The sequence below is a fragment of the Colletotrichum abscissum genome (genome assembly GCF_030869225.1).
Source record: "Colletotrichum abscissum strain IMI 504890 chromosome Unknown Scaffold_8.1, whole genome shotgun sequence".
NCBI classification, from domain to species: Eukaryota; Fungi; Ascomycota; class Sordariomycetes; order Glomerellales; family Glomerellaceae; genus Colletotrichum; species Colletotrichum abscissum.
In genome coordinates, this window is record NW_026850525.1 from 690233 (window position 1) to 711385 (window position 21153).

General features: G+C 52.7%; 9 protein-coding genes across 9 annotated transcripts; 4 read left to right on the plus strand and 5 right to left on the minus strand.

Annotated features, from left to right (window-relative positions):
• Positions 1-108: 108 nt before the first annotated feature.
• CABS01_04228 (uncharacterized protein) lies at positions 109-651 on the minus strand (the record flags this gene model as incomplete). Its single annotated transcript, XM_060537599.1, has 1 exon — positions 109-651. The coding sequence occupies one exon, from the start codon at positions 649-651 to the stop codon at positions 109-111; it is 543 nt and encodes a 180-aa protein (XP_060390444.1).
• Positions 652-1143: 492 nt separating this feature from the next.
• On the plus strand, positions 1144-1965 carry CABS01_04229 (uncharacterized protein; the record flags this gene model as incomplete). Its single annotated transcript, XM_060537600.1, has 2 exons — positions 1144-1275; positions 1336-1965. The coding sequence occupies 2 exons, from the start codon at positions 1144-1146 to the stop codon at positions 1963-1965; spliced, it is 762 nt and encodes a 253-aa protein (XP_060390445.1).
• Positions 1966-2216: 251 nt separating this feature from the next.
• On the minus strand, positions 2217-3176 carry CABS01_04230 (uncharacterized protein; the record flags this gene model as incomplete). The annotated part of the gene is made up of 1 exon (XM_060537601.1): positions 2217-3176. The coding sequence occupies one exon, from the start codon at positions 3174-3176 to the stop codon at positions 2217-2219; it is 960 nt and encodes a 319-aa protein (XP_060390446.1).
• A 730-nt stretch (positions 3177-3906) lies between these two features.
• CABS01_04231 (uncharacterized protein) lies at positions 3907-5184 on the minus strand (the record flags this gene model as incomplete). Its single annotated transcript, XM_060537602.1, has 1 exon — positions 3907-5184. The coding sequence occupies one exon, from the start codon at positions 5182-5184 to the stop codon at positions 3907-3909; it is 1278 nt and encodes a 425-aa protein (XP_060390447.1).
• A 720-nt stretch (positions 5185-5904) lies between these two features.
• On the plus strand, positions 5905-9658 carry CABS01_04232 (uncharacterized protein; the record flags this gene model as incomplete). The annotated part of the gene is made up of 3 exons (XM_060537603.1): positions 5905-6906; positions 6997-7444; positions 7500-9658. The coding sequence occupies 3 exons, from the start codon at positions 5905-5907 to the stop codon at positions 9656-9658; spliced, it is 3609 nt and encodes a 1202-aa protein (XP_060390448.1).
• A 799-nt stretch (positions 9659-10457) lies between these two features.
• CABS01_04233 (apurinic endonuclease) lies at positions 10458-11992 on the minus strand (the record flags this gene model as incomplete). Its single annotated transcript, XM_060537604.1, has 3 exons — positions 10458-10897; positions 10965-11576; positions 11635-11992. The coding sequence occupies 3 exons, from the start codon at positions 11990-11992 to the stop codon at positions 10458-10460; spliced, it is 1410 nt and encodes a 469-aa protein (XP_060390449.1).
• A 622-nt stretch (positions 11993-12614) lies between these two features.
• On the minus strand, positions 12615-14233 carry CABS01_04234 (diacylglycerol acyltransferase; the record flags this gene model as incomplete). Its single annotated transcript, XM_060537605.1, has 2 exons — positions 12615-13925; positions 13988-14233. The coding sequence occupies 2 exons, from the start codon at positions 14231-14233 to the stop codon at positions 12615-12617; spliced, it is 1557 nt and encodes a 518-aa protein (XP_060390450.1).
• Positions 14234-15882: 1649 nt separating this feature from the next.
• On the plus strand, positions 15883-18160 carry CABS01_04235 (kelch domain-containing protein; the record flags this gene model as incomplete). Its single annotated transcript, XM_060537606.1, has 4 exons — positions 15883-15930; positions 16009-17505; positions 17557-17826; positions 17885-18160. 4 exons carry the CDS (start codon positions 15883-15885, stop codon positions 18158-18160), a joined length of 2091 nt encoding a protein of 696 aa, XP_060390451.1.
• A 392-nt stretch (positions 18161-18552) lies between these two features.
• On the plus strand, positions 18553-20251 carry CABS01_04236 (WLM domain-containing protein; the record flags this gene model as incomplete). Its single annotated transcript, XM_060537607.1, has 3 exons — positions 18553-18685; positions 18735-18879; positions 18955-20251. The coding sequence occupies 3 exons, from the start codon at positions 18553-18555 to the stop codon at positions 20249-20251; spliced, it is 1575 nt and encodes a 524-aa protein (XP_060390452.1).
• Between the last annotated feature and the right edge of the window lie 902 nt (positions 20252-21153).

Consider the following 21153-nt stretch of genomic DNA (forward strand, 5'->3'; position numbering starts at 1 on the left):
AATCAACATCGAACCAACAAAGTGACAAATAACTTAACCAATAAGACCAACCAACGGCATCGAACAAGACGTGACGAAGAGGCCGCGACAACTAAGGCTGAACTAACATCAGTCTTGGCGAGTCGCTCCGGGTGGGGAGGCGAGATGCAACGTCGGAGGCGAGTCGCCGAAATAGCCCAGCAGCAGACTGCGAAAGTGGACGATATCGTAGTGGTTGCAATCTAGGCCGGCGGCCGGGTCCTCCAGGATGTTGACAAGAAGTGCACCCATGTCTTGGGTCAAGGGTTTACAACGAAGGTTGGTGAAAAGGCAGCCAGCGTGATTCGTGTGTATGATGATCGTACACAACCCGGGACATGAGTTGGCCAGGCGCTGGCACAACCTGGCCATATAAGAGAACCGTGATGACTGTAGAACGACATGGCGGAATCTTGCCAAGTCTTCGAAAGTGAACGCATCCAACAAAGCCCCCGCGGACCGGTAGTCCCCGAGTGAAACGACCGTTTTTTGCAGATCGATCCAATGAATCGCACTACTTGCCGCCGAGTGCGTTGGTCTATGTATGGGCTTGGCGTATAATTGTTCCATTAGCCGCCGCGACTCCTTGCAAGCAAGGCCTGCTAGATAGGGAGCCGGACCAACATGGTTCATGATGAGGGGCAGATGGCTCTTGTTGGCGTTGTTGGTTGCGGTTGCTTTACGATTCACAGCCCAAACGGATGGCACCGAAAGCGCTTCCGTCCATATCTGCAGTCGTAATTCTGGGGGCAAAGCTCCGAAATAAGTAAAGCGATGCGCTGCGTCCATGTTGTACCCCAAATGAAGAGCGGAAATGAAGGAAGCGTAATACTTGCTGTGCTAGCGTGACTTCGAAGGCGGAGTGTGTGGGTTGTAGATGACAAGTTGGCTGTGAGAGGTTGCCCAGCCGCCTGGCCAACTTCTTCAGCAGGCAGCGTCTCCACACGTCCGCGGTAAATACAGCGGCCTGGGTTAAATTCCAAGACCCAACCAACTTGCTTGACCACTAACAATATTTACCTACACATGCTGTTCAGGTCATACGTTGAATGGCCATGATCTCATCACACATCACCAATGTCGAAAGAACAAACTGGAGTCGCAGGCACTGTTCAATGATCAAAAATGCTCGGAATGTTTCGAACTTCAGAACACTTTGTAGAGTCGGTTTTCTCGGCCCTCAACGCATCAAAAACTCCCTGCGTACTCTGGGGACACTATCTGCTTAATGTCCATGGCGTGCCTTCAATCATAGGGGTAGGTTCATTCCGAGCATTTGCATTGGTGTCTTGAATACCAAGGCTAACAAACAGAAAGTCTATAGATTTTGTCGTCCAAGATAAAATGCTTTCGGTCGGCGCCGATGCTATTTCAGAATTACCCGAAATCGAGCAATGCCCATCCGTGGAACTATGCTTTGCGAGCTCGCCTGAGCGCCGAACACCACCGCCTGCATTTCATGTGCACATCAAATCCTCGGAGCTCACCATAGGGTTATACCTACAGTCAGAAACACTATGGTTTCTACCAGACTTTGATGATTCCCTCTTAGCTTTCGAAGACAAGCAATCAGCGACATTTGCTCTTGCTCATAACCGAGATGTGCTTCCACCCTGGCGACCGGGTCGCGGATCTGGTGCTTTCAAATCTACCGACACCTCCATTGTCGTACCCAGATCTCACATACTGTTAGAGGCTTACCTGCGACTCTATGCTCGTGACTCGGGCAAGACAATGGGCTCCTTCGCCATGGCCATGATCGCCTACATGGAGGAATATGTTGACGACGACGGTTTGCTCGACTCGAAACAACTTCCGGAACCGCTGAAGTCATTTTACGACGAGCTTCGAGTCGGTGAAAAGCCACTCCGACAGTGGACAAAGGAATTCAAAGAGAGCCTTAATATTTCTGACGAAGAGTCTGAGGATGAGGATCTCTGGTACTGAAGGATAGGGCAGGTCATCGTGATGTTGATACTGTTGGTATCCCTATTACAGGGTAGTTGGTTCGAACCGTGGGTTGACGAAGAGATCAATTGAACTATATGAATATCTGCGTAGTAGGTGTAAAAAGGAGGTTCCAACCGTAGGTTGGGCTGGCTACGATAATCGTAAATAGGGCCCCCAATTGGCCCCTGCGCAGTCGGCTGTATGCCGCGGTCGAATTGGACTTCCAATCCGACAGATACTATCATTCTTCACCCTTTCACATTCGCGGGGCTATCTATCCTGTATATCGCCCTTGCAGTATTGAAGTATCCTTCATATTCAATAATGTCTTCCTCTCCTTCGGCTTCGTAATGATAGTGACCTCCAGCATTCTTTCCCAGTGGAGAAAACGCGTGCGTGTGCTCAATCCTCAAGCCCATCTTGTTGCCCGGATCCGCAGAGTGCAATACGCATAGTCCCACAACGGGCGAATCGAAATCATGAAAGGTCAACCATTTCTCAACTTCCTTTCTATCCTCAAAAGGCAGATCGCTCTCAGCAGGGAAATCAGGCATGATGTGGTAAGTTGCCTTCCCTGCCTTCACAACAAAGGCTCCGCCGAGACTGATAGTTCTTTCGTTGCCATATGCAGCATTCAGCCCTTTCCGGATACACTCGGTAAAGCTCTTTTCAGAACCCTTGCGGCCCTTTGCTGTAATCTTGAGGACCGGTCCTGGCTCGCCCAAGGAGCCGTACAAGTTGACCATAAGACCGCAGTCTACGGAAGGGCTCGTTCCAACGCTGACTTCTCCGGTGGTGCGTTTGATCTGGATGACTTGACTTTTGCTATCGACCTTGTCAAGACCCCCTTGCCAGCTAAGATTCGGCGCAAGCTCGCTGTTCTGCCCGATGACGTGGAAAGGACCGGCGCCGGCACCGATCAAGCTGCCCTTTTCAGGGCTCATTTCCATATTCTTGCCAATCTCTGGTATGGACCAGATGCTGTCAAGCCGGGGGCGGGGAAAGAGGTTCGGCTGGCCGCCAACATCTGCGATTTTTTCCTCCCCTGAGAGGCCCTCGGTCGCCAAGTGAAAAGGTGCTTTTCGCAGGTCGGGACAATTGACCACAGCCACTGATGCGTGCTTGTAGTTGGCGTCCAAGGGAGCTTTGAGTCGCTCGACTAACTCTTCCAGGCTCGGGGGCGATAGGAGGAACTTTTCGACACGCATCGTGAGAGTGTGAGGGGTATTAAGTTCTAAGTTTTTTCCGAGCAGCTGGTTCTCGACGTTCGAGGTAAGTACGAATTGCTGCCTTATTTGAGTCGATAAGACGTTGGTTTTATTACTAGAAGTGCAATGTACTTAGTAGAGGCATAGTCGAAGAGGTTATTGTCCGGCCCGTATGACGTGATGCAAGAACCCCGCTGTGCGGATCGGGAATGCCCCGGCAGTCGGTTCAGAGCTTTTTGAGTGCAGCCACGACACATGTACCTCAATTTGAATGGTTTTGGTGTCTGCAAGTTCAGGCGGCGTCTTCTGAGACTTTTGTTTTACTTGCTCTACCTTCTTCAATCTTTCCCTAAACTGCTGCAACCCAAGTAAAATCATGTGCACGTCTCCATACATTATGTTTTTCTATAATAATAACAAAGACAAGATTTCTAGGGAATGTTTTCTGTTGAAAGAAATGTCTCACTTACGGCCAAACCAAACCTACCATGAGTGGGGGAAGAGAAATCCCTAAAGTCATGATAAACCCTCGTACAGGCTGGGAGTTACTTAGGTAGGCTACAGTAGTATTGAACCATAGAGCACTGATTTAAAGCACTAGACTTACGTTGTGGAAATAACGGTCGTATTCAACAAAACCTAAATTTCACTCAATTACTAATTATAGCTAAGTAAGCACTGAAATTATGCCAAAACATATTCTCATAAAAACTTGTCCCATTCTCTGATGCTATCGCGTTAATGGACATGGAAATGTTGAGTGAGCGGAAATAAGCTCGAATAAAACTCCAGTCTTCGCAAACGCTTTCGAAATTTCATCAGAAGTATTGCCTCTGTCGTGTTCGTATGTTGGAGTCTTAACGGCTACCTTTCGGAGGCCAGGTAGTTGACCGGCCAAGCATGATGATGCCAGACGAAGCAGCATCACAGTCAGAGGTTCAGTGCTAGCATCTAACCTCTCATGAATCCAAGGACGAGAGCCTGGGGCTAAAGAGTACAGGCAGTATCTTGGGTCCGAGTACCAAATGTCATGGAGAGTCAATTGCGTGAGCTTGGGCGGCAGACGCGCAGTGATGTCTGCGTTTGCCATGTCTTCGGAACTTCTGAAGATGGTTGGTAATTCGGTCTCCAACACAGTCAGATATTCCAAATCTGTGAGACATGTAAGACATGGTTCATCGGGGGTCCGAAGAGCTGAGAGGTCCCCATGTAACAGCGTAAGTCTCTGCAAACGCGGGCAGAGTGTTGAAAGCGTCGTCGATAGGTGAGTGGTGATCCCCGGGTGTGTGGTTTGCTGGAAACAAGGAGCGAAAAAGTGATAGTCAATCTCGATTTCGAGAACTCGAAGACCGGGGCACAGCTGGAGTAGTCGGCATAACTCGGGTCCGCGGATGGCAGTTTCGTGGAAACGAATTTGCTCCAAAGCAAAGGGTCCAGCCGCGGCGACTTGGGCGAGACCTCCCCATCTATCGTTGTCGTATCGCGTAAGAATCGAAGTGAGAGGAGGCAGGGCAAGCAGGCCAGTGAATATACGAGGAACCGCGGGAATGTTCATGAAGTACACCGCAGGGTCTTCCAGTTCCAAGTGCCGCAAATTGGGTAAGGTCCCCGGATGACCTGTCGCATTGCTATGAGTTGGTGTAAGCCGTTTCCGCAATCCCCTCTCACATTGCTCGGCTGACTCCCATATTACGCGTAATGTCAAATGTTGCACATGAACCCCAAGTTCAGGTGTTTCGATGAGGGACCGGATGAGAAGACCAGCGGCGTCTTTGGATTCGTCCAGGTTGATATTAGAAAAGAGTTGAGAGTTGCAGAGAAGGTGAAATATTTGACAAGTTTGTGAAAGATTCGACAAGGTCCGGGTATCTCTAGCACCATCGTATCTGTCTCTCCTCAAAAGAGCGACGGAGTCGACGATGCAACGGATGAGCTCGTTGGGAAGGTCCAGCAGGCGTTTCTTCGGCATCAGCATTGACCCCGAAGTCGCCAGCGTTGAGTATTCCATGATGATGCTCCTCTACAACGCGTTCACAGCTCTTTAAGAGCTAGGTGCGAAGTGTATTGGCGGTTCAACATGTGAGAAGCATGCAGAAACCGGCTGTATTGCGATGAGCGAACTCGAATCTGTGACATCAAGTCGGCAAGAAGGGAGTGAATGGGGTGGCGTCATTCTGACTTTTTACTTCCATATTCGAAGAGGCTGGACAAGATAGGGGCACAAGGGCAGAACCGGCCACTAAGATCAGACGGACCGAGCGCTAGAAGAGGCCAAACGGAGGGCCGAGGTTTTTTTGACGCTAAAATCTTTTGTCATTATTAAATTCGCAAAACGGTTCAAGCTTTGTGACATGATGAGATTTTTCCTTTGTGTCGAAATGGATGACGTGGGAGTATTACATGGAAGTAGCACAACGGAATAAATGGAGGAGTACTGCTACTTCCTAATCTGGTAAGTACCGTTTGGATAACTGACGATGAGGGCACACCGAGCTCGGTGAAGAGCAAGCGATTACATAAGCGAAGTGAAGCCCACCGTTGTCTCAGCAACGCGCCACACGACCCACATGGCCGATCTGTTATCGTTATCAATAATCAACACCACAACACTGGGCATCCTTTTCTAACGCTGCCCCATTTCGAACTTGAACATCGACAACCTAGACGCAGTACTCCAGCACCACATCACTCGGAGACGCGACGGCAACTTGCCGCGACGATACTAACCATGGCAGTCTCCGACGATCTCATCAACTTCGACGTTATTGAAGCACAGAAAGAAAACATCCAGGCGCTGCCCAGTGGTCGCTCCGCCAAAAAGCTGGCTCAGCTGTTCTCGCCCTCGCCTCTGCAGAAGCTGAACACACCGACACCCTCAGACACCAAAAATGTCAACGATTGCATTCGAATCGAGTACGAAGAGGAACTCCAAAACATCTCCGAGTCGGACGATCCTCTAGACATTTACGACCGTTACGTGCGATGGACCCTGGACGCATACCCCTCGGCGCAAGCAACACCACAATCTCAGCTTCACACGCTCCTCGAGCGCGCAACTAAGACCTTCATTGGTTCATCACAATACAAGAACGATCCCAGATACCTCAAGATCTGGATTCTGTACATCCAATTCTTCGCCGACTCGCCGCGAGAAACCTTCCTCTTCCTGTCGCGACACAGCATCGGAGAGTCACTTGCCCTTTTCTACGAAGAATACGCCGCCTGGCTCGAGGGCGCTGGCAGATGGAGTCAAGCAGAGGAGGTGTACAAGCTCGGCATCGAGCGCGAGGCAAGACCAGTACAGCGCCTGATTCGCAAGTTCAAGGAGTTCGAGGAGAGACTTGCCCACCAGCCTGAGGCCGACAACGAGCCCTCATCGCCAGCACTTCCCACCGTGCGGCCCGCTTTGGCTGCAAAGATTGACCCCTTTGCTGCCGCCCGCGCTGCGGCCGCTGTAGCTGCGGACCCCCAGGCCCCTCGACCCAGCCAGGGCGTGAGCACAACGGCGGCGAAGCCTGGCAAGGCTAAGATGTCCATCTTCTCGGATGCCGACTCCGCGCCTCCTGCGTTGTCGTCGCGTGGACCAAGCTCGAAGGGATGGGATTCAATCGGCTCCCTGGGCGACCGGAAGAAGGAGAACGTAATGGAGCCCAAGCCGTGGGCAGGGGAGACATTGAAGGCTGGCGGGAAGAAGAGCACTGCTCCGAAGATGGCTATCTTCAAGGATACGGTAAGCACCAATTTACTTGAACTTCCCAATGCCTGGATGTTGATGATTATAGGACTAATATTTGGCTTTATGGCGTTTCATGTAATTCAGTCTCAGTTGCAAGCAAAAGTGCAACCCAAAGCCCAATCACGATCATCACGAGCGCAAATGTCCAAGTCCCATATTACACTCGTGCCATCAAAGAATCAAACAGTAGTGAACCCCGTAAGCGGGAAGAAGGAGCGCATTTTTGTTAGCCTCGAGGCCCTCTATCCCACTCCCGAAGAACCTGGCTCAGAGCTTGGTTTTGAGGAAGTTTGGGCCATGAACCGAGGCTGGCTGGATGTCTCCTGGGACGACGTATCACTAACTGAAGAGATCCCTTCCGAGATGATGAGCGTTGAGCCTTCCTTGGTTGACGATCTCAGCCATTTAGTACGGGAGAAGATGGTTGTTCACACAGAAACCGTAGTTATGGATGAGAACGGAGCCATAGTCAAGAAAAAGGGGGGCAAGAGCAAGAAAAAGAAGACGATGGAGGTGAACGAGACTCAAATCAGTAAGCGGCTTCCATTTCCACAAGTTATGTCGTGTTCAAGCTGACATTTTGATAGTCAAAGCAAATCTAGACTCACCGTCTAGGCCGAAGCTGAAGAAGAGGAACACGGCTGAGCCAACGATGACGCTCCATACTCGTGCTGCTACGGATGAGATCTACGAGATTTTCAACCAACCCATTCAGTCTAATCCTCTGGATGATGAGGAAGAGGAGGAAGAAGACGAAGAGGAAGATAGCGACGAGGACGACGACTACGAGACAGATGGCGACTACACTGAGGTTGAGAACACCATGACTACTCGCCTGATTGAAAACGACAACGCCGTCGAAGAAGCTGACGAAGATGGCTCGGATGTCAAGAGTATCAGTGAATGGTCTGACTTCTCCACGCGCAAGCACGTCCCTGTTCTTGACGAGGACGCGACCCAAGCCGGTGTAGACGATACCCAAGCTTCCGACTTGATGAATCCGGACTACGCTGAGCGTACCGGTCCTCTACCAGATGAGCAGACTGCCTCCCAGGATGGCAGAGAATCAGGCGATGAGCAGGAGGCCGAAGAAGAGGAGGAAGGTGATGAGGATTACCCGCCAAGAACGAAGACGATTTTCGTTCCGATACCCCCAGAGGATTATGAGCCCAGGACACGACCGTTTAGGGATCCGGTCGAGATGGCCAATAACCGTCTCCCCTTCATGACTCCGATTACGGAGAGAACCGAATCTTCTCTTGCGTTTACAGAACGGAAGGCGAGGTACGAGACTCCGTCACGTGAGGAATATGAGTCCACTATCCATGAGGAGGACTCTGACATGGAAGAGCCGGGTAGCAGCCCATTGAGGGAAGTCCTGAGCGAAGTTCGACCTATCAAGATTGCCCAGCCACTCCTCGGCAAGGCAAAGTCTGCTCCGCCAAAGCCAGCACCTCCCAAGGGACCGATCATCAAGGAGTTGCAATGCAACCCAGTAGATGAAGCCGTGAGGAATGAGATCCTCGCCAATATGCATCCTTCTCTTAACTCATACCCTGGATTCTACGACCATAGCCACGAGAAGTACGAAAAAGGCAATGAGATCCGCAAATTCGCTAAGGCCATGACGAAGGCAGCCAAGGGTGGAGACAGAGTTAGCAATGCTTGTGCCATGGTCACAATCGAGTTCCCCGACATTGCGACAGAATATACCATCAGGAAAGAGCTCGGTGCAGGCGCTTTTGCCCCGGTATATCTGGTTGAGAACCCGGACGCAGACCAAGAAGACGAGGACGAGAACGGGGTCGTGGCCATGGGCAAGGGCGCATTTGCCGTCAACCATCGGAGCCCTCTGGAAGCACTCAAGATGGAACTTCCTCCAACGCCCTGGGAGTTCCATATGATGCGTCTTGCCCACACGCGCCTGGGTCCTCGGCACCGCGCAGCCGCCTCTGTTTCTTACGCCCATGAGTTCCACCTCTACCAGGATGAGGGCTTCCTCTTCCTTCCCTATCACCCCCACGGCAGCGTCCTCGACGTTGTCAACTTCTTCCGCGCCGAGCCGTCTGCCGTCATGGACGAGCAGCTGGCCATGTTCTTCACCGTTGAACTGTTCCGCACCGTCGAGGCCCTACATGCCCACGGCGTCCTCCATGGCGACCTCAAAGTCGATAACTGCCTCCTCCGTCTCGACCACGGCGGCAACGACCAGCCTCTATCAACGCAATATAGCGCTACCGGCGCAGGCGGCTGGGACGCGCGGGGCGTGACCCTCATTGATTTCGGTCGCGGCATCGACATGCGCAACTTTGCGCCCGACGTGGGTTTCATCGCGGACTGGAAGACGAGCGCGCAAGACTGTGCCGAGATGCGCGAGGGTCGGCCGTGGACGTGGCAGATTGATTACCACGGCCTCGCGGGCATTGTCCACTGCCTGCTGTTTGGCAAGTACATTGACACGGTTCGCTGTGACCAGGGCGGGATCGGGGCAGGCGGGCGCAAGTACCGCGTCCGCGAGAGCCTCAAGCGGTACTGGCAGACGGAGATCTGGTCGGAGTGTTTCGATTTGTTGCTTAACCCGGGGTCATTTGTCGCCGCGGAGGAGGGCGCTCGCATGCCAGTCCTCAAGAGCATGCGTAGCGTCAGGGAGAAGATGGAGGCATGGTTGGAGGGTAACTGCGAAAGGGGTGTTGGGTTGAAGAGTCTTGTCGGTAAGGTCGAGGCTTTTGCCAAGGGCAGGAGATGAGGAAGAGTATTGACATGCCTATCTTGCGTAAGATTGGACGGAGGGGAGCGGCAGGTGGGCGTTCCGGGCTCTCTACAGGAGGAAGGAGATTGTTTACGTCGAACTACTTATATACCACTGGTGCGGTCTCTTTTTTGCCTTTCTGTTCTCCTAGACTCGGGTCGTAAAAGAATCCTATCACAATAGCGTCTATCTAATACATGTTATGTACACAAACAAACCAAAAAAAGAGTTCACCCCCCGGTGCTGAACTGGGGGCTACATCTCTTGGTGCTCATGCTGGGATTCGAATTCGGGTACTCTTGTATGCGCTGAGCCTGTCGTCGAGTAGGCTGGTTAGCGTAGATAATTGATGTCGACCATTAACCACTCCACCACCCAGCCAGTTTGACCTGACCCGTCGCCCTAGACGGGCGCCTGCTGGCTGGTGACTGGAATGGAGTTTGGGGGACCTATATAGGCATGTTGTCGTGATCGGATGAAAAGGCTTCCTCAAGCCTGAGGTTTCCATGGATAGGTCAAGTGTGTGGTGCCTGATTCATCAGACGGGAGATGGGTAGGACAGGTTACATCACGAGGCCGAGGTCGACGAGCCCGCCTGATTGCAGAACTTCTTAGATGCCTCGAACAGACTGTACATAGATCCCAGGGCCATGGAATAAGGCATTGTGGCTAGATTGCCTCTTAGCTATTGTTCCGGGCTTATAATTGGATTTTACACGCCAAGCATCCAGTCGCTCATAAGGTAATAAGATACATATTAATACACAATCCAGACATCGAACCCAGTCCAGTCCTCTTACTCGCTCTCATCGTCAGTCTCGACCTTCTTCTTCCTACCCTTCCCAGCCGCCGCGCCCTTCTTCGCGGCCCCCTTGGCCCCTTTGGTCCCCTTCTTGGCATCCTTTTCAGCCTTGCGGTCGACCTGATCCTGTATCTTGTCCCTTTCGCCTGCGCCCCTCTTCTGCAGCTCCACCTCGAGCGCCTTGAACTCGTCGCTCTCGGCGTCCATGCCGATCATGCTCTCCAGGAGCTTGATCTCGTCCGCCCAGACCTTCTTGTCCTCGACGGTCTTACCGTTTGCGTCCTTGCGGTCGATGGGCGTCTCAAGGACCATGGGGAGATTCTGGAAGGGCTCGTGGTTGACGAGGCTGTGAAAGGCGCGGAGACCGAGGAAGCCTGTGCCGATGTTGGCGTGGAGGTCGCGGTGGGAGGCGAAGGGTGCCTTGCTGTCGTTGACTTTGTGGTGTCAGTAATGACGTTCTTACAGTACCGAGTGATCTGGACCAGGGTAGTTGAGACTTACGGTGGAACGCCTTGAGGTACTTATTACCAACGACTTCGTCAAACTCCTTCATCGTCTCATGGAACTTTTCCGGCGTCCGCAGGTCGTATCCTGCCGCAAAGGCATGGCAAGTGTCAATGCACACACCGACTCGCTCCTTGTCCTCGACCTTGTCAATGATTTGCCTCAAGTCCTCAAACTTTGTACCAATGACATTGCCAGTGCCTGCCATGTTCTCCAACACTGTAATCACTTTCTTCGTCGCCTTGTGCGCGGTGTTGAGCTGCGCCGCGATGCGCCCGCACGCCTCCTCGCGAGCCTCCCCTCCAGTGTTGCCCGGGTGGAAGTTGTACAGCTTTATGCCCAACTGCTCGCACCGCTGAAGGTCATCTATGAAGCTCGTGTATGCCTGCTTCGCCTTATCGGCATCCGCTTGGGCGAGGTTGACGAGGTATGAGCCGTGGGGAAGGATGTGTGCGGCGGCATCGTAATTATTTTCCTTTGCGAGGGATACAAATTGGTCTCTGGCATCGGCTGCCAGGGGAGGACTCTCCCACTTCCTTTGCGACTTGAGGAAGAGGGCAAAAGCATTGGCACCGATATTGACGGCATTCTGGATCGAGTTTTGCACACCTGTGGTAAAACTATCAGCGCAAAGGATTGAGGATAAGGAGGCGTCGCGAATACTGACCGCCAGCGCCGCTGACGTGGGCACCAATGTACATCGCTCTCTTCAGCGAAGACACTGCTGTCCTGTCTGTCAATGGCATATCGTCCTCCTTCTTCGCCTTGCCCTTCGCTACTGTGGTCTTTCTCTTTTTCGCGGGCTTCTCTTCCTCTTCTTCAGCGCAGCTTCCGCAGGCCTCGTGTTCGTCTTCTGAGGACACCTTGCGCTTTGCTGGTGCTTTCTTGGCGGCGGCTACGGTTTTCGTCTTCGTTGCAGCGACTGTTGTGGTCTTAGCGCCGTTCGTCTTCGTGGTGGTCGTCTCTTCGACCTTGGTCTCGACGACTGCTTGCGCCTTTCTGCGTGCAGAGGTGCGGGGAGGCATTTTTTTGGTTTCTCTTCTTCTCAATTCGCGCTGAGGTGAATGATCTTCGCAACAAGATGTCTAGAAGGACCAATTCTCGAGAGATTGAAAGAAAGAGGGGCAGATGGAGAAGTAGGAATCGGGTCTTCCAAAAAAGCAAAGACTCGTCGTCGGCGGGCCAGTGATTGGCACGCGTCGAGATCCGCGTCATACATGCGCGATGTCAGGTGACTTTGATGAGCAATTAAGTAGGTAACAAGGTAATGCAGCTGTACGGGTAGAGTCTGTGCTCGACCTGGCTGCTGTTCTCTGTACTCGACGCTTTGCCTTACTTGAATGAAATCTCCCAGTTTGACCGAGGTCATCCACGAACATTTCCATCGTCCCAGTATATTAAATTAGAACCAGTATGAATTTAATCAGACTTTCAATTGAATACCGTAGTGTTTGCTAAAACTGCACCTAGCCATTCCGATGTTTAGTGTACTTTGCTTACCCCTTTTCAACCCGAATACCCTCCAGGCGCCAAATTCAACCGCCGCTACCGTATTTTGACGTGAGTAAGACAAGAACGGAGTACCAAACTCATAGAAAAGTTGCAAGAAAAAGGATATACTGCTGCTCGCAGCTGTGCTATGCTACTTCAAGCAATGAACTGAAGCTCGGCCTTGCGCTCAGGTACGAACTGGTCTTTGTAAGTATCCCAAATCTTCTGAAGTTCGGTCATGTACAGGTCATGCAGCCGGTCAATATCTTCCTGGGTAGGCTGTGCTGTGGGTGACGTGGTGACCTTGATAGGCTTGCCAACCACAATGTTGAGCGGTCTGCGGTACGGCATCATACCAACATCGTAGTTAAGAATTCCCCGACCATGAAGAGCAGGGAGAGTAAACTTAAAGACGCGAAGCACAAACATCTGGAAGTTGTGCACCCAAGGATGGGTTTTCGGGCTGAGTTGGTCGTAGAGGTCATTCTCGCCAAAACCCAGGACGGGCACGAGGTCAGCTCCGGTCCGCAGCGCCATTTTGATAAAGCCCTTACGTCCCTTCAGGATCAGTCTGAGAGTCCCGGGCTGAGCCTCGAGTGACTCCCTGGCACCACCCACAACAATGGTGACTGCACGTCCCATTCCCTCGCCATTGGCGCCGCCCTTGCTCAACGTGTTCCAGATCGACTCCTTAGACACAGATCGAACGCCCATGAACAGGATGTAGTCGCGGTAAAAGGGGATTCGGAAGTTGTTGTCGAGTGTCAACAATGAGTTGGTGATCCCGGGGAACTTCTGGGCGAATCCGAGGGCATTGGTTGCAAATGCCGCGAAAGCACCGTGTGAGATGATTCCATGAGGGTGGTAGCCGAAAATGTACTTCCTTGTCGGTGGAAGATCGTGAGTCTTGTGGAGCTCAGCAGGATAGTAATCAGCGAAGAATTTCCAAATGGGAAGCGATCGTAGCCATTCCGACCGTAGCTTCAAGTTGCCATTGGAGGCAACGCCAGAGAGTGACAGGTGAATGAGGTAAGGGACCAAGAGTGGCCAGGTAAAAGGGATTGCCGCAAGGAAAAAGAAGATTGAGACGAAGGTCAGAATGGATAGGCCGTGAAACAGAACGGCTCCGGTCTGGAGACGGCGCTGAAAGGGGACCTGAAGAGGTGCGAAGCGGATGCCTGCAGCCTTCAATCCGAAGCGATGGCTGTTCCTTCGGCCTTGTGCTGCGAGAGTGAGGCGTGGGTAGTTGTCGTCGCTCATTCCCTTAATGCTTGTTGACTCTGATCTGTCAACATCAAATCCATCGACGAGAGTCTCATCGGCGGTGCCCTCGCTACCAAAGCTCTTTTCAGGGTCAATAGCATTGCCATTGCTGTCGTTCTCCTCGGCCTTACTGCCGTTGCTTCTCGCCGAGGATGGGGATCGTCGATGGCCTCTGCTTGGGCTTTTCGGGGAATCGTCTAGGCCCTGTTGGAGAGAGCATGATCAATAAGATGGCACAGCAGCTTATTCAATCCATTTTGACTTACAGTGGCGCTGTACTCGTGACTGGACTCCTTTCTCTCAGCGACAGGTCTCTCGGTATCATCAGGAGCCTGCTTGTCGTTGGTTGAGGACACTGGTGGCCCAAGCTCTGGAGCTTCTGCTACAACGTTAATCTTGCTGTTCCCAGACTCAGCTGCCTGCGACGCGAGCTGAGGGTTGCTGAATTTCTTGACAGGTTGCCTCTTGGTTGGCGACTTGGAACGAGCTGCGGAACCCTTCTTGCGAGGCATGATGGCGGATGTTGAATGATGGCGGCTCGTCTGTCGATATCGGCAACCCAGGTCCAGCTCTCGGTGGGAACGTGTACAAAGAGAAGATGCGGAGACCAAAGGCGTTTATAAAGCAGGTTGTCTCTTACCTGAAATGACAGCCACCTTGGTCCCGTCCCCAAAGTTAGACATGGTTGCGTCGGCGTCGGATGGCGGCAGGGCCGGACCTCGGACAGGCGTGCGGCGTGGGCGTAGGCTGGGAGCTCGGAGGAGACCTCCTTTGCTAATCGTAGACCCACGGCTTGATTCAGTAAGGGCGGTGGTTTGAGCAGAGATGATCGGAAACTTTTTGGCGCACAGGGTCCGAAGTCTATGAGGGAGCGGGCGAAGGAATGCACAAAGGGAGAGCGGAAAGGTTGTTTGGTGGCAGCTAGCCTGATGTTGCGAAACGAGGGCAGGTTGGGTGCATTACGCTGGGTGCGGATGAGAGAGAGGGACGTGGGTGTGCGTGGGAGCATCAGCAGCTAGCACCCCGGAGCTGCCGCCAATGACGATGACGTTACGGATTGGATCCCGTCCGCATACCGGCAAGCGGCTGCAGTCTACGACAGCCCCCCTGAGCACAGAAGAAGCTGTCTTTTGTGCATAAATTGTGCATAAACATACATAATATGCGAGATATGCACAACCCACGATATGTCGATAAGCACCCTGGTCAGGCTCCATCCCTTCTTCTCATCACCACCCAATCCCTAATTTGCATGTGATTATCAAGCTTTAAGAATGGCCTTATTCTTCTTACGAGAATCGGATCCCGATTGACTGGCGCGGTTTCCATTCAATTCATGAGAGTTGGAGGCCGTCATAGAAACGATTCACCTTTCACGGAAGATACAACAAGGCTTCATGGGCTTGCATTAGATGCTCGGAAACGATCGACGCGACTGTCTCGAACATAGCGTCGTTGAGCTGTTGGTCTGAGACTTGCCTACCTAACTAAGACAAAGCTATGGGATAAGGAAGCACGGAAGGAAGCAAACGCGACGAGGTACCTCGCATGCTCACGGACGCCTCCCTGGGACCTTGGCCAGAGCTCCTTTGCCATCCTCAACACTGGCGAAAAGCCTCAGTGGGGCTGGACCAGCCCAAACATGTGAAAATCACCAGCTGTCAATGCCATCTTGAAGGGCAGAGACTCCAAAGAGACAGCGACCAGTCAGCTTCCGGCCCGTGCCAAGTCAATTGTCGAGGGATCGGGTGAACGGCAGGGGAAGCACGCGACATTTAAACCTACGACTGAGCCGGCAACGTGCATGCCGCATCAAGATTCAACATGCATGGATCGGTCTTCTGTTGTAAGAGAATCATTGTGAATGATCAATTGACCTCATGGCGTCGAACCCGGACCTGTGGCTTCGATTACTTGCAGGCTCGATATATCAATCCGCACTGTTCATTGCGCCCAAAATGCGCAAAGGCACAGTAGATGCGGAGAGATGATGACTGTATCGACCAATGCAAATTGCCCCTCCATGACTGGACTCAAATTTTCCCCAAGGAAGTGAACCCCACCATCATCATCCCACCATTCACCCCGCCGACGTCACAAACATCAATATCTGAACTGATCTGTCCGCACGTCTCACGGCCCTCTACCCAAGTCTTTCACAATGGCCAAGGCTAAGAAGGGGAAAAGTGACGAGAAGGCAGCTAAGCTAGTACGTGTTCCACTGCCTCGTCTTCAAGGGCTCCCAAGAGCAAGCAGAGACACTGTGCCTAACTTTGATATGGAGTAGGCTGCAAAGAAGCAGAAGCAGGCCAACAAGGGCGAGAAGAAGGCAAAGACCAAGACTGCAAAACTTGAGGGGAGCGATGCCGAGGATGTTGACCTCGAGCAAGTGCTTGAGGAGTACAAGAAGCAGCAGGAGCAATTCCTCAAAGTCACGGAGACCGTGTGCGAGGGACCTCCCAAGGCCCGTTCTGCTTCCACCATTATGGCCTCGCCCTGTGACAGCAACAACTTGCTGCTCTTTGGTGGCGAGTACTTCAATGGCTCGCTCGCTCACTTTTTCAACGACCTGCACATCTACTACATCAACCGTGATGAGTGGAGGTGCGTGACGTCCCCGAACGCACCCTTGCCGCGCTCTGGACACGCGTGGACGAGGGCCTCAAACCCCAATCATGTCTACTTGTTCGGCGGAGAGTTCTCGTCGCCAAAGCAAGGAACGTTCCATCACTACTCAGACTTCTGGCGGTTGGAGCCTGCCACGAGAGAATGGACAAAGATTGAGTGCAAGGGCAAGACGCCCCCCGCCAGGAGTGGTCACCGCATGACATACTGGAAGCAGTTTATCATCTTATTTGGTGGCTTCCAGGATACCTCAAACCAGACCAAGTATCTTGCCGATGTGTGGATCTTTGATACCCAAAACTTCTCCTGGCACAGCCCGACTCTGCCCCCTGCACAGTTGAAGCCTGATGCCCGGTCTTCTTTCACGTTTCTTCCTCACGAGCAAGGTGCTGTTCTCTATGGAGGTTATTCAAGAGTGAAGGCTACCGTAGCGGCCAACAAGCAGGCCAGGGGTTCAAGCCAAGGACAGAAGAACATCTTGAAGCCAATGGTTCACGATGACTGTTTCTTCCTGAGGATGTCTTTGCCGCCTGACGGATCGCCCCCGACAGCGCCTCCAGTCGTTCGCTGGGAACGGCGCAAGAAGCCTGCCAATGCTCCCAGCCCCAAGCGCGCAGGCGCCACCATGGCATGGCACAAGGGTCGTGGAATCCTTTTTGGAGGCGTGCACGATGTTGAGGATAGCGAAGAGGGCATGGACAGCGAGTTCTTCCGAGAGCTTTTTGCGTGGAACATTGAGAGGAACCGCTTCTTCCCGCTTGCCCTTCGCAAGGCCCGTCAGCAAAAGAAGGCCAACCCGTCTGAGCAGCGTGGAGGCCGTCGTGCTCGTGCCCAGGATCGAGAGGAGGAACTCCTTCGTCAGCTGGCTGCCTTGGAGACTGGCAAGTCTTTGGAGGATGCCGACGACATGGAAATTGAGAAGAAGGAGGAGGAGCCCGATGAGGACGCAACCCCTATGAGAGAAATGCCGATCACGATGGAGCTGCCGCACCAACGGTTTAATGCTCAGTTGGCTGTGCAGGATGATGTGCTCTACATCTATGGCGGCACTTTCGAGGCTAAGGACCGCGAGTTCACGTTTGACGACTTGTACGCAGTGGATCTTGGCAAAATGGACGGGTGTAAAGAAATTTTCAACAGGCCTGTCGATGACTGGATCGTAAGTCAGAGAACTTTTGGAGACGGGGTCTTTTCACTAATAGCATTTCAGGAGTCCGAGGACGAAGACGATGATGACGATGAAGATGACGATGAAGATGATGACGATGAGGAGGATGAAGAAGGCGACATCGAGATGGAAGAGGAGGACAAGAAGCCATTCTACACGCCGAGCAAGCGCAAGAAGAAGCAGAGTGATGAGGCCTCTGTTGCCGGTTCCGAAACGACCAACGCAACCTCCTCGACTGCTCCTACGAGCGCGACAGAGGATGACGATACCGAGGCGACCGAAACCGTCGATGACGGTCTCCCGCACCCAAGAGTAAGCCTTACCAGCGCCTATCTTCGGAATTGCAACCATGCTAACTTACACATAACAGCCCTTCGAGACAAGACGTGACTTCTTCGTGCGCACCACGAACGAGTGGCAGGAGATTCTCATGACCAACCTTCGCTGGAAGAACATCCAGCCGGAGACGCTCGCCATCAAGGAGATCAAGGCCAAGGCCTTTGAGCTCAGTGAGGAGAAGTGGTGGGATTGCAGAGAGGAGATCACGGCGTTGGAGGAGGAGCAGGAGGCTGCTGGTATTAGTGAGGTTGTATCTCTTGCGGAGAGAGGCGATGCTGCTGCCGCCGGTGGCGCCAGAAGACGATGATCACTTCAGCAGAAAGATGCAAATAGTATTGGGACATAAAAACGCTGAATATGCCAATTTCTCATGGCAAAAACTTTACCCTAACTTGATCTTGTGTAAATCAGGTAGGCAGCCATCTCTTTGGAGCCTGGAAGGCGGCGAGAAATATGTCACCGAATGCTGGGAAAGTGGGGCACGTGACTGCGCGTCACTCCCGCTCTGCCGTCTTTTGCCCCTCGTCACGTCCTGGTCCAGTCTTAGACGCATCACTTCTTCCCATCGAATATTCCACTCCAGATATCATTGATACCCAGCAAAGACTTGAAACTTTACGGAAAGATTGGTCAAGAAAGCAAACGATTCCACGGCTTTTACCTTTGGCATTTCAGTCCCGAATCCTTGTCAGTGCCAGTATGCCGATCGGCATCCAGCGGCTGAATGCGAAACGTTCGCAACCAAACGACCGGATCATCTTCATCAAGCCTCTGAAAGGCCGCGATGAAAAGATCGCCCAAGATTTTCTCGAAAGGATCGCCGCACAATGTTGTAAGTGGCTCTTCTTGCTATAGAGATGGGTCTGGCTGATCAGATTTAGTACCGATCATGAAAGAGCACCACCTTTCGGTGATGTCTCTAGAGCAGTATGAGTTCAACAGAGAGTTCGTGGGCAGGAATTTCAACGCCGGTGAAATTATTCAACTAGTGCTCAAGTCGCAATCAGGACGATGGCTACCATTTGAGTACGTTCAGATGGTGATGATGCACGAGTAAGTTTGCTGCAGTGTCCCCGATGATCCATAGCTGACGGGACAAAGGCTGGCACACTGCAAGCAAATGAATCATTCTAGAGCATTCTGGGCAGTCAGAAACAATTACGCCGAGCAGATGCGAGGGCTTTGGCAGCGAGGGTACTCTGGCGAAGGCATCTGGGGTCGTGGTGCCCTGCTGGGGACGGGACAATTCCAACACAACGTCGCGCTTCCTTCTGAACCGCTTCCGGAGCACCTGTGTGGCGGCACATATCGCTCCCGTGGACGCAAGAGGAAGATCAAGCCAAAGCTTTCCTACCAGGAGCAAAAGGAGCGCCGAATCCTCAAGAAGTTTGGTGCCAACGGCACCGCTCTGGGCGCTGATGAGGAGACAAAGGTCAAGTTGGAAGGCGGCAAGCGCACGCTAGCGAAACCTCGCGTGGCTGGGAGTGCTCGTGGACGTGAACTGCGAGCCGCGGCGGCGCTCGCACGATTCGACCAGCCGAAAAAGGAGCCCGAAGAAGACATCAAAAACGAGGTTAAGGATGAGGATAGCGGCGAAAGCGAGTACGAGGACGATCCGGCGGATATCAAGAACGAAGACGCTGTCGACATCGATGGTATGGTGATCAAGGACGGCAAAGGCAGGGGCATGATCAAGGTCTGCGAAGACGAGAACTCCGATGACCAGGATGCCCAGAACGAGCTACAAGAGTTACAGGCGTCGGTGAAGCAATGGCGACAGACGCATCTCAAGTTCAAGCGCGAGCCCGTGGACGAAGCTGAAGCTTCAAGTGTGCCGCCGCCGAATCGAGTAGCAGAGTCATCACACAAGGAAGCACCGACGATCCGGAGACCAGAGCAAGAAGTTCCTTCGCGAGTCAAGGTCAAGGAGGAGCCGGATGACGATCAGGAGGCGCCAATTTTAGATATCGCGAGTGCAACCCCCACAATCAAGAGAGAAGCGCGAGACGACCCCCGGTCAATAGCAACCCGTCATCCGATCTCGCCGCCCAGCGCACCATCCGCGGCGTCGCCATCGGCCGAGAGACAGAGGGTGACGGCAACGGCAACGGAGTCAGCGACGATGACAGCGTCAAAGTCTAATAGAGCTGCGGCCGCAGCGACAACGGCCGAAGATGGACGAGAGAGTGAGACCGGGTCCATCTGTGGAGTCTGCTCGTTTGCCAACTCTGCCCTGTCGATAACGTGCGCCGTCTGCTCCCACGTGCTGGACCCGGCAAGCGTACCGAACGCCTGGCGCTGCGAGGGCGCCGCGTGCCAGGAAAGCGAGTATCTTAATCCCGGCGACTTTGGAGTGTGCGGTGTCTGTGGGCAGAGCAAGCGAGAAAAGCAAGGCTGAGTTTGGGTTCACGACATGATAAGGTTAGGAGTGACACAGGACTTTTGCAGTCAAACGAGATGAGTTCGAGATAATGACAAATTGCGGCTATTGCTAATTGACCGTGGTACACCGTATACTCGCAAACAATTAGACAAGAAAAAGTATGTACGGATCTCTTGGGCAGAGAAAAAAGGAAGCAAACAAATCATGACTTTTAATGAGGCGATGAGCGCATATTAATATCGAATCACTATCCGCACCCTCGTCAACTGACTAAGTGACGGGCCGCCGACGATAGACGGCAGGGCTCGTTCCTGGCGGTGCACAGCTTTTTGCGGTTGATTTGTTTCCCAGGAACGGATAGTTATTCTAGGAAACTTTTTCCCTCGCGCATTTCCCCTGCGCAGAAAAAGGGCAAGCGGGATTACACACTCAGCTCGTACGCAATTTACGAAAATGGCTCTTATTCATTTACGACTGATATGTCAAGTTGTCAAGTAAAGTTTTGCTGGTGGGTTCGTCCAAAGAGTCAAGCCACCACGGTCCCATGCTGGCCACGGACAGGCTCAGCATGGGATGGATGCCCCTTTGGCCACAAAGGTCGGGCCAGGGGGGGACAATAAGGACGAAACATGGAGAAAGAGCAGGCCAGGCAAGGCGGACAGCCGATCGATGGGGCCAGGGGGACCTTTTGAAGTGGGCTGTTGATCAGGAACTACGGCTTCATCAATGCTGACTCTACGTACGGACACGAATAACACCTATAGCATTCGTTCAGTGGAAGTTGGCGATTCAAGACAGGTCACGGGATAGCGCGGCGGGTATGTCAGATATCTATCGGCGAATTTAGGCCCGTCGAGCAGAATGCATCGTCGAAATGTCATCATCAGCTCGGGGATCGCCAGAGCCAAGGGAAGACG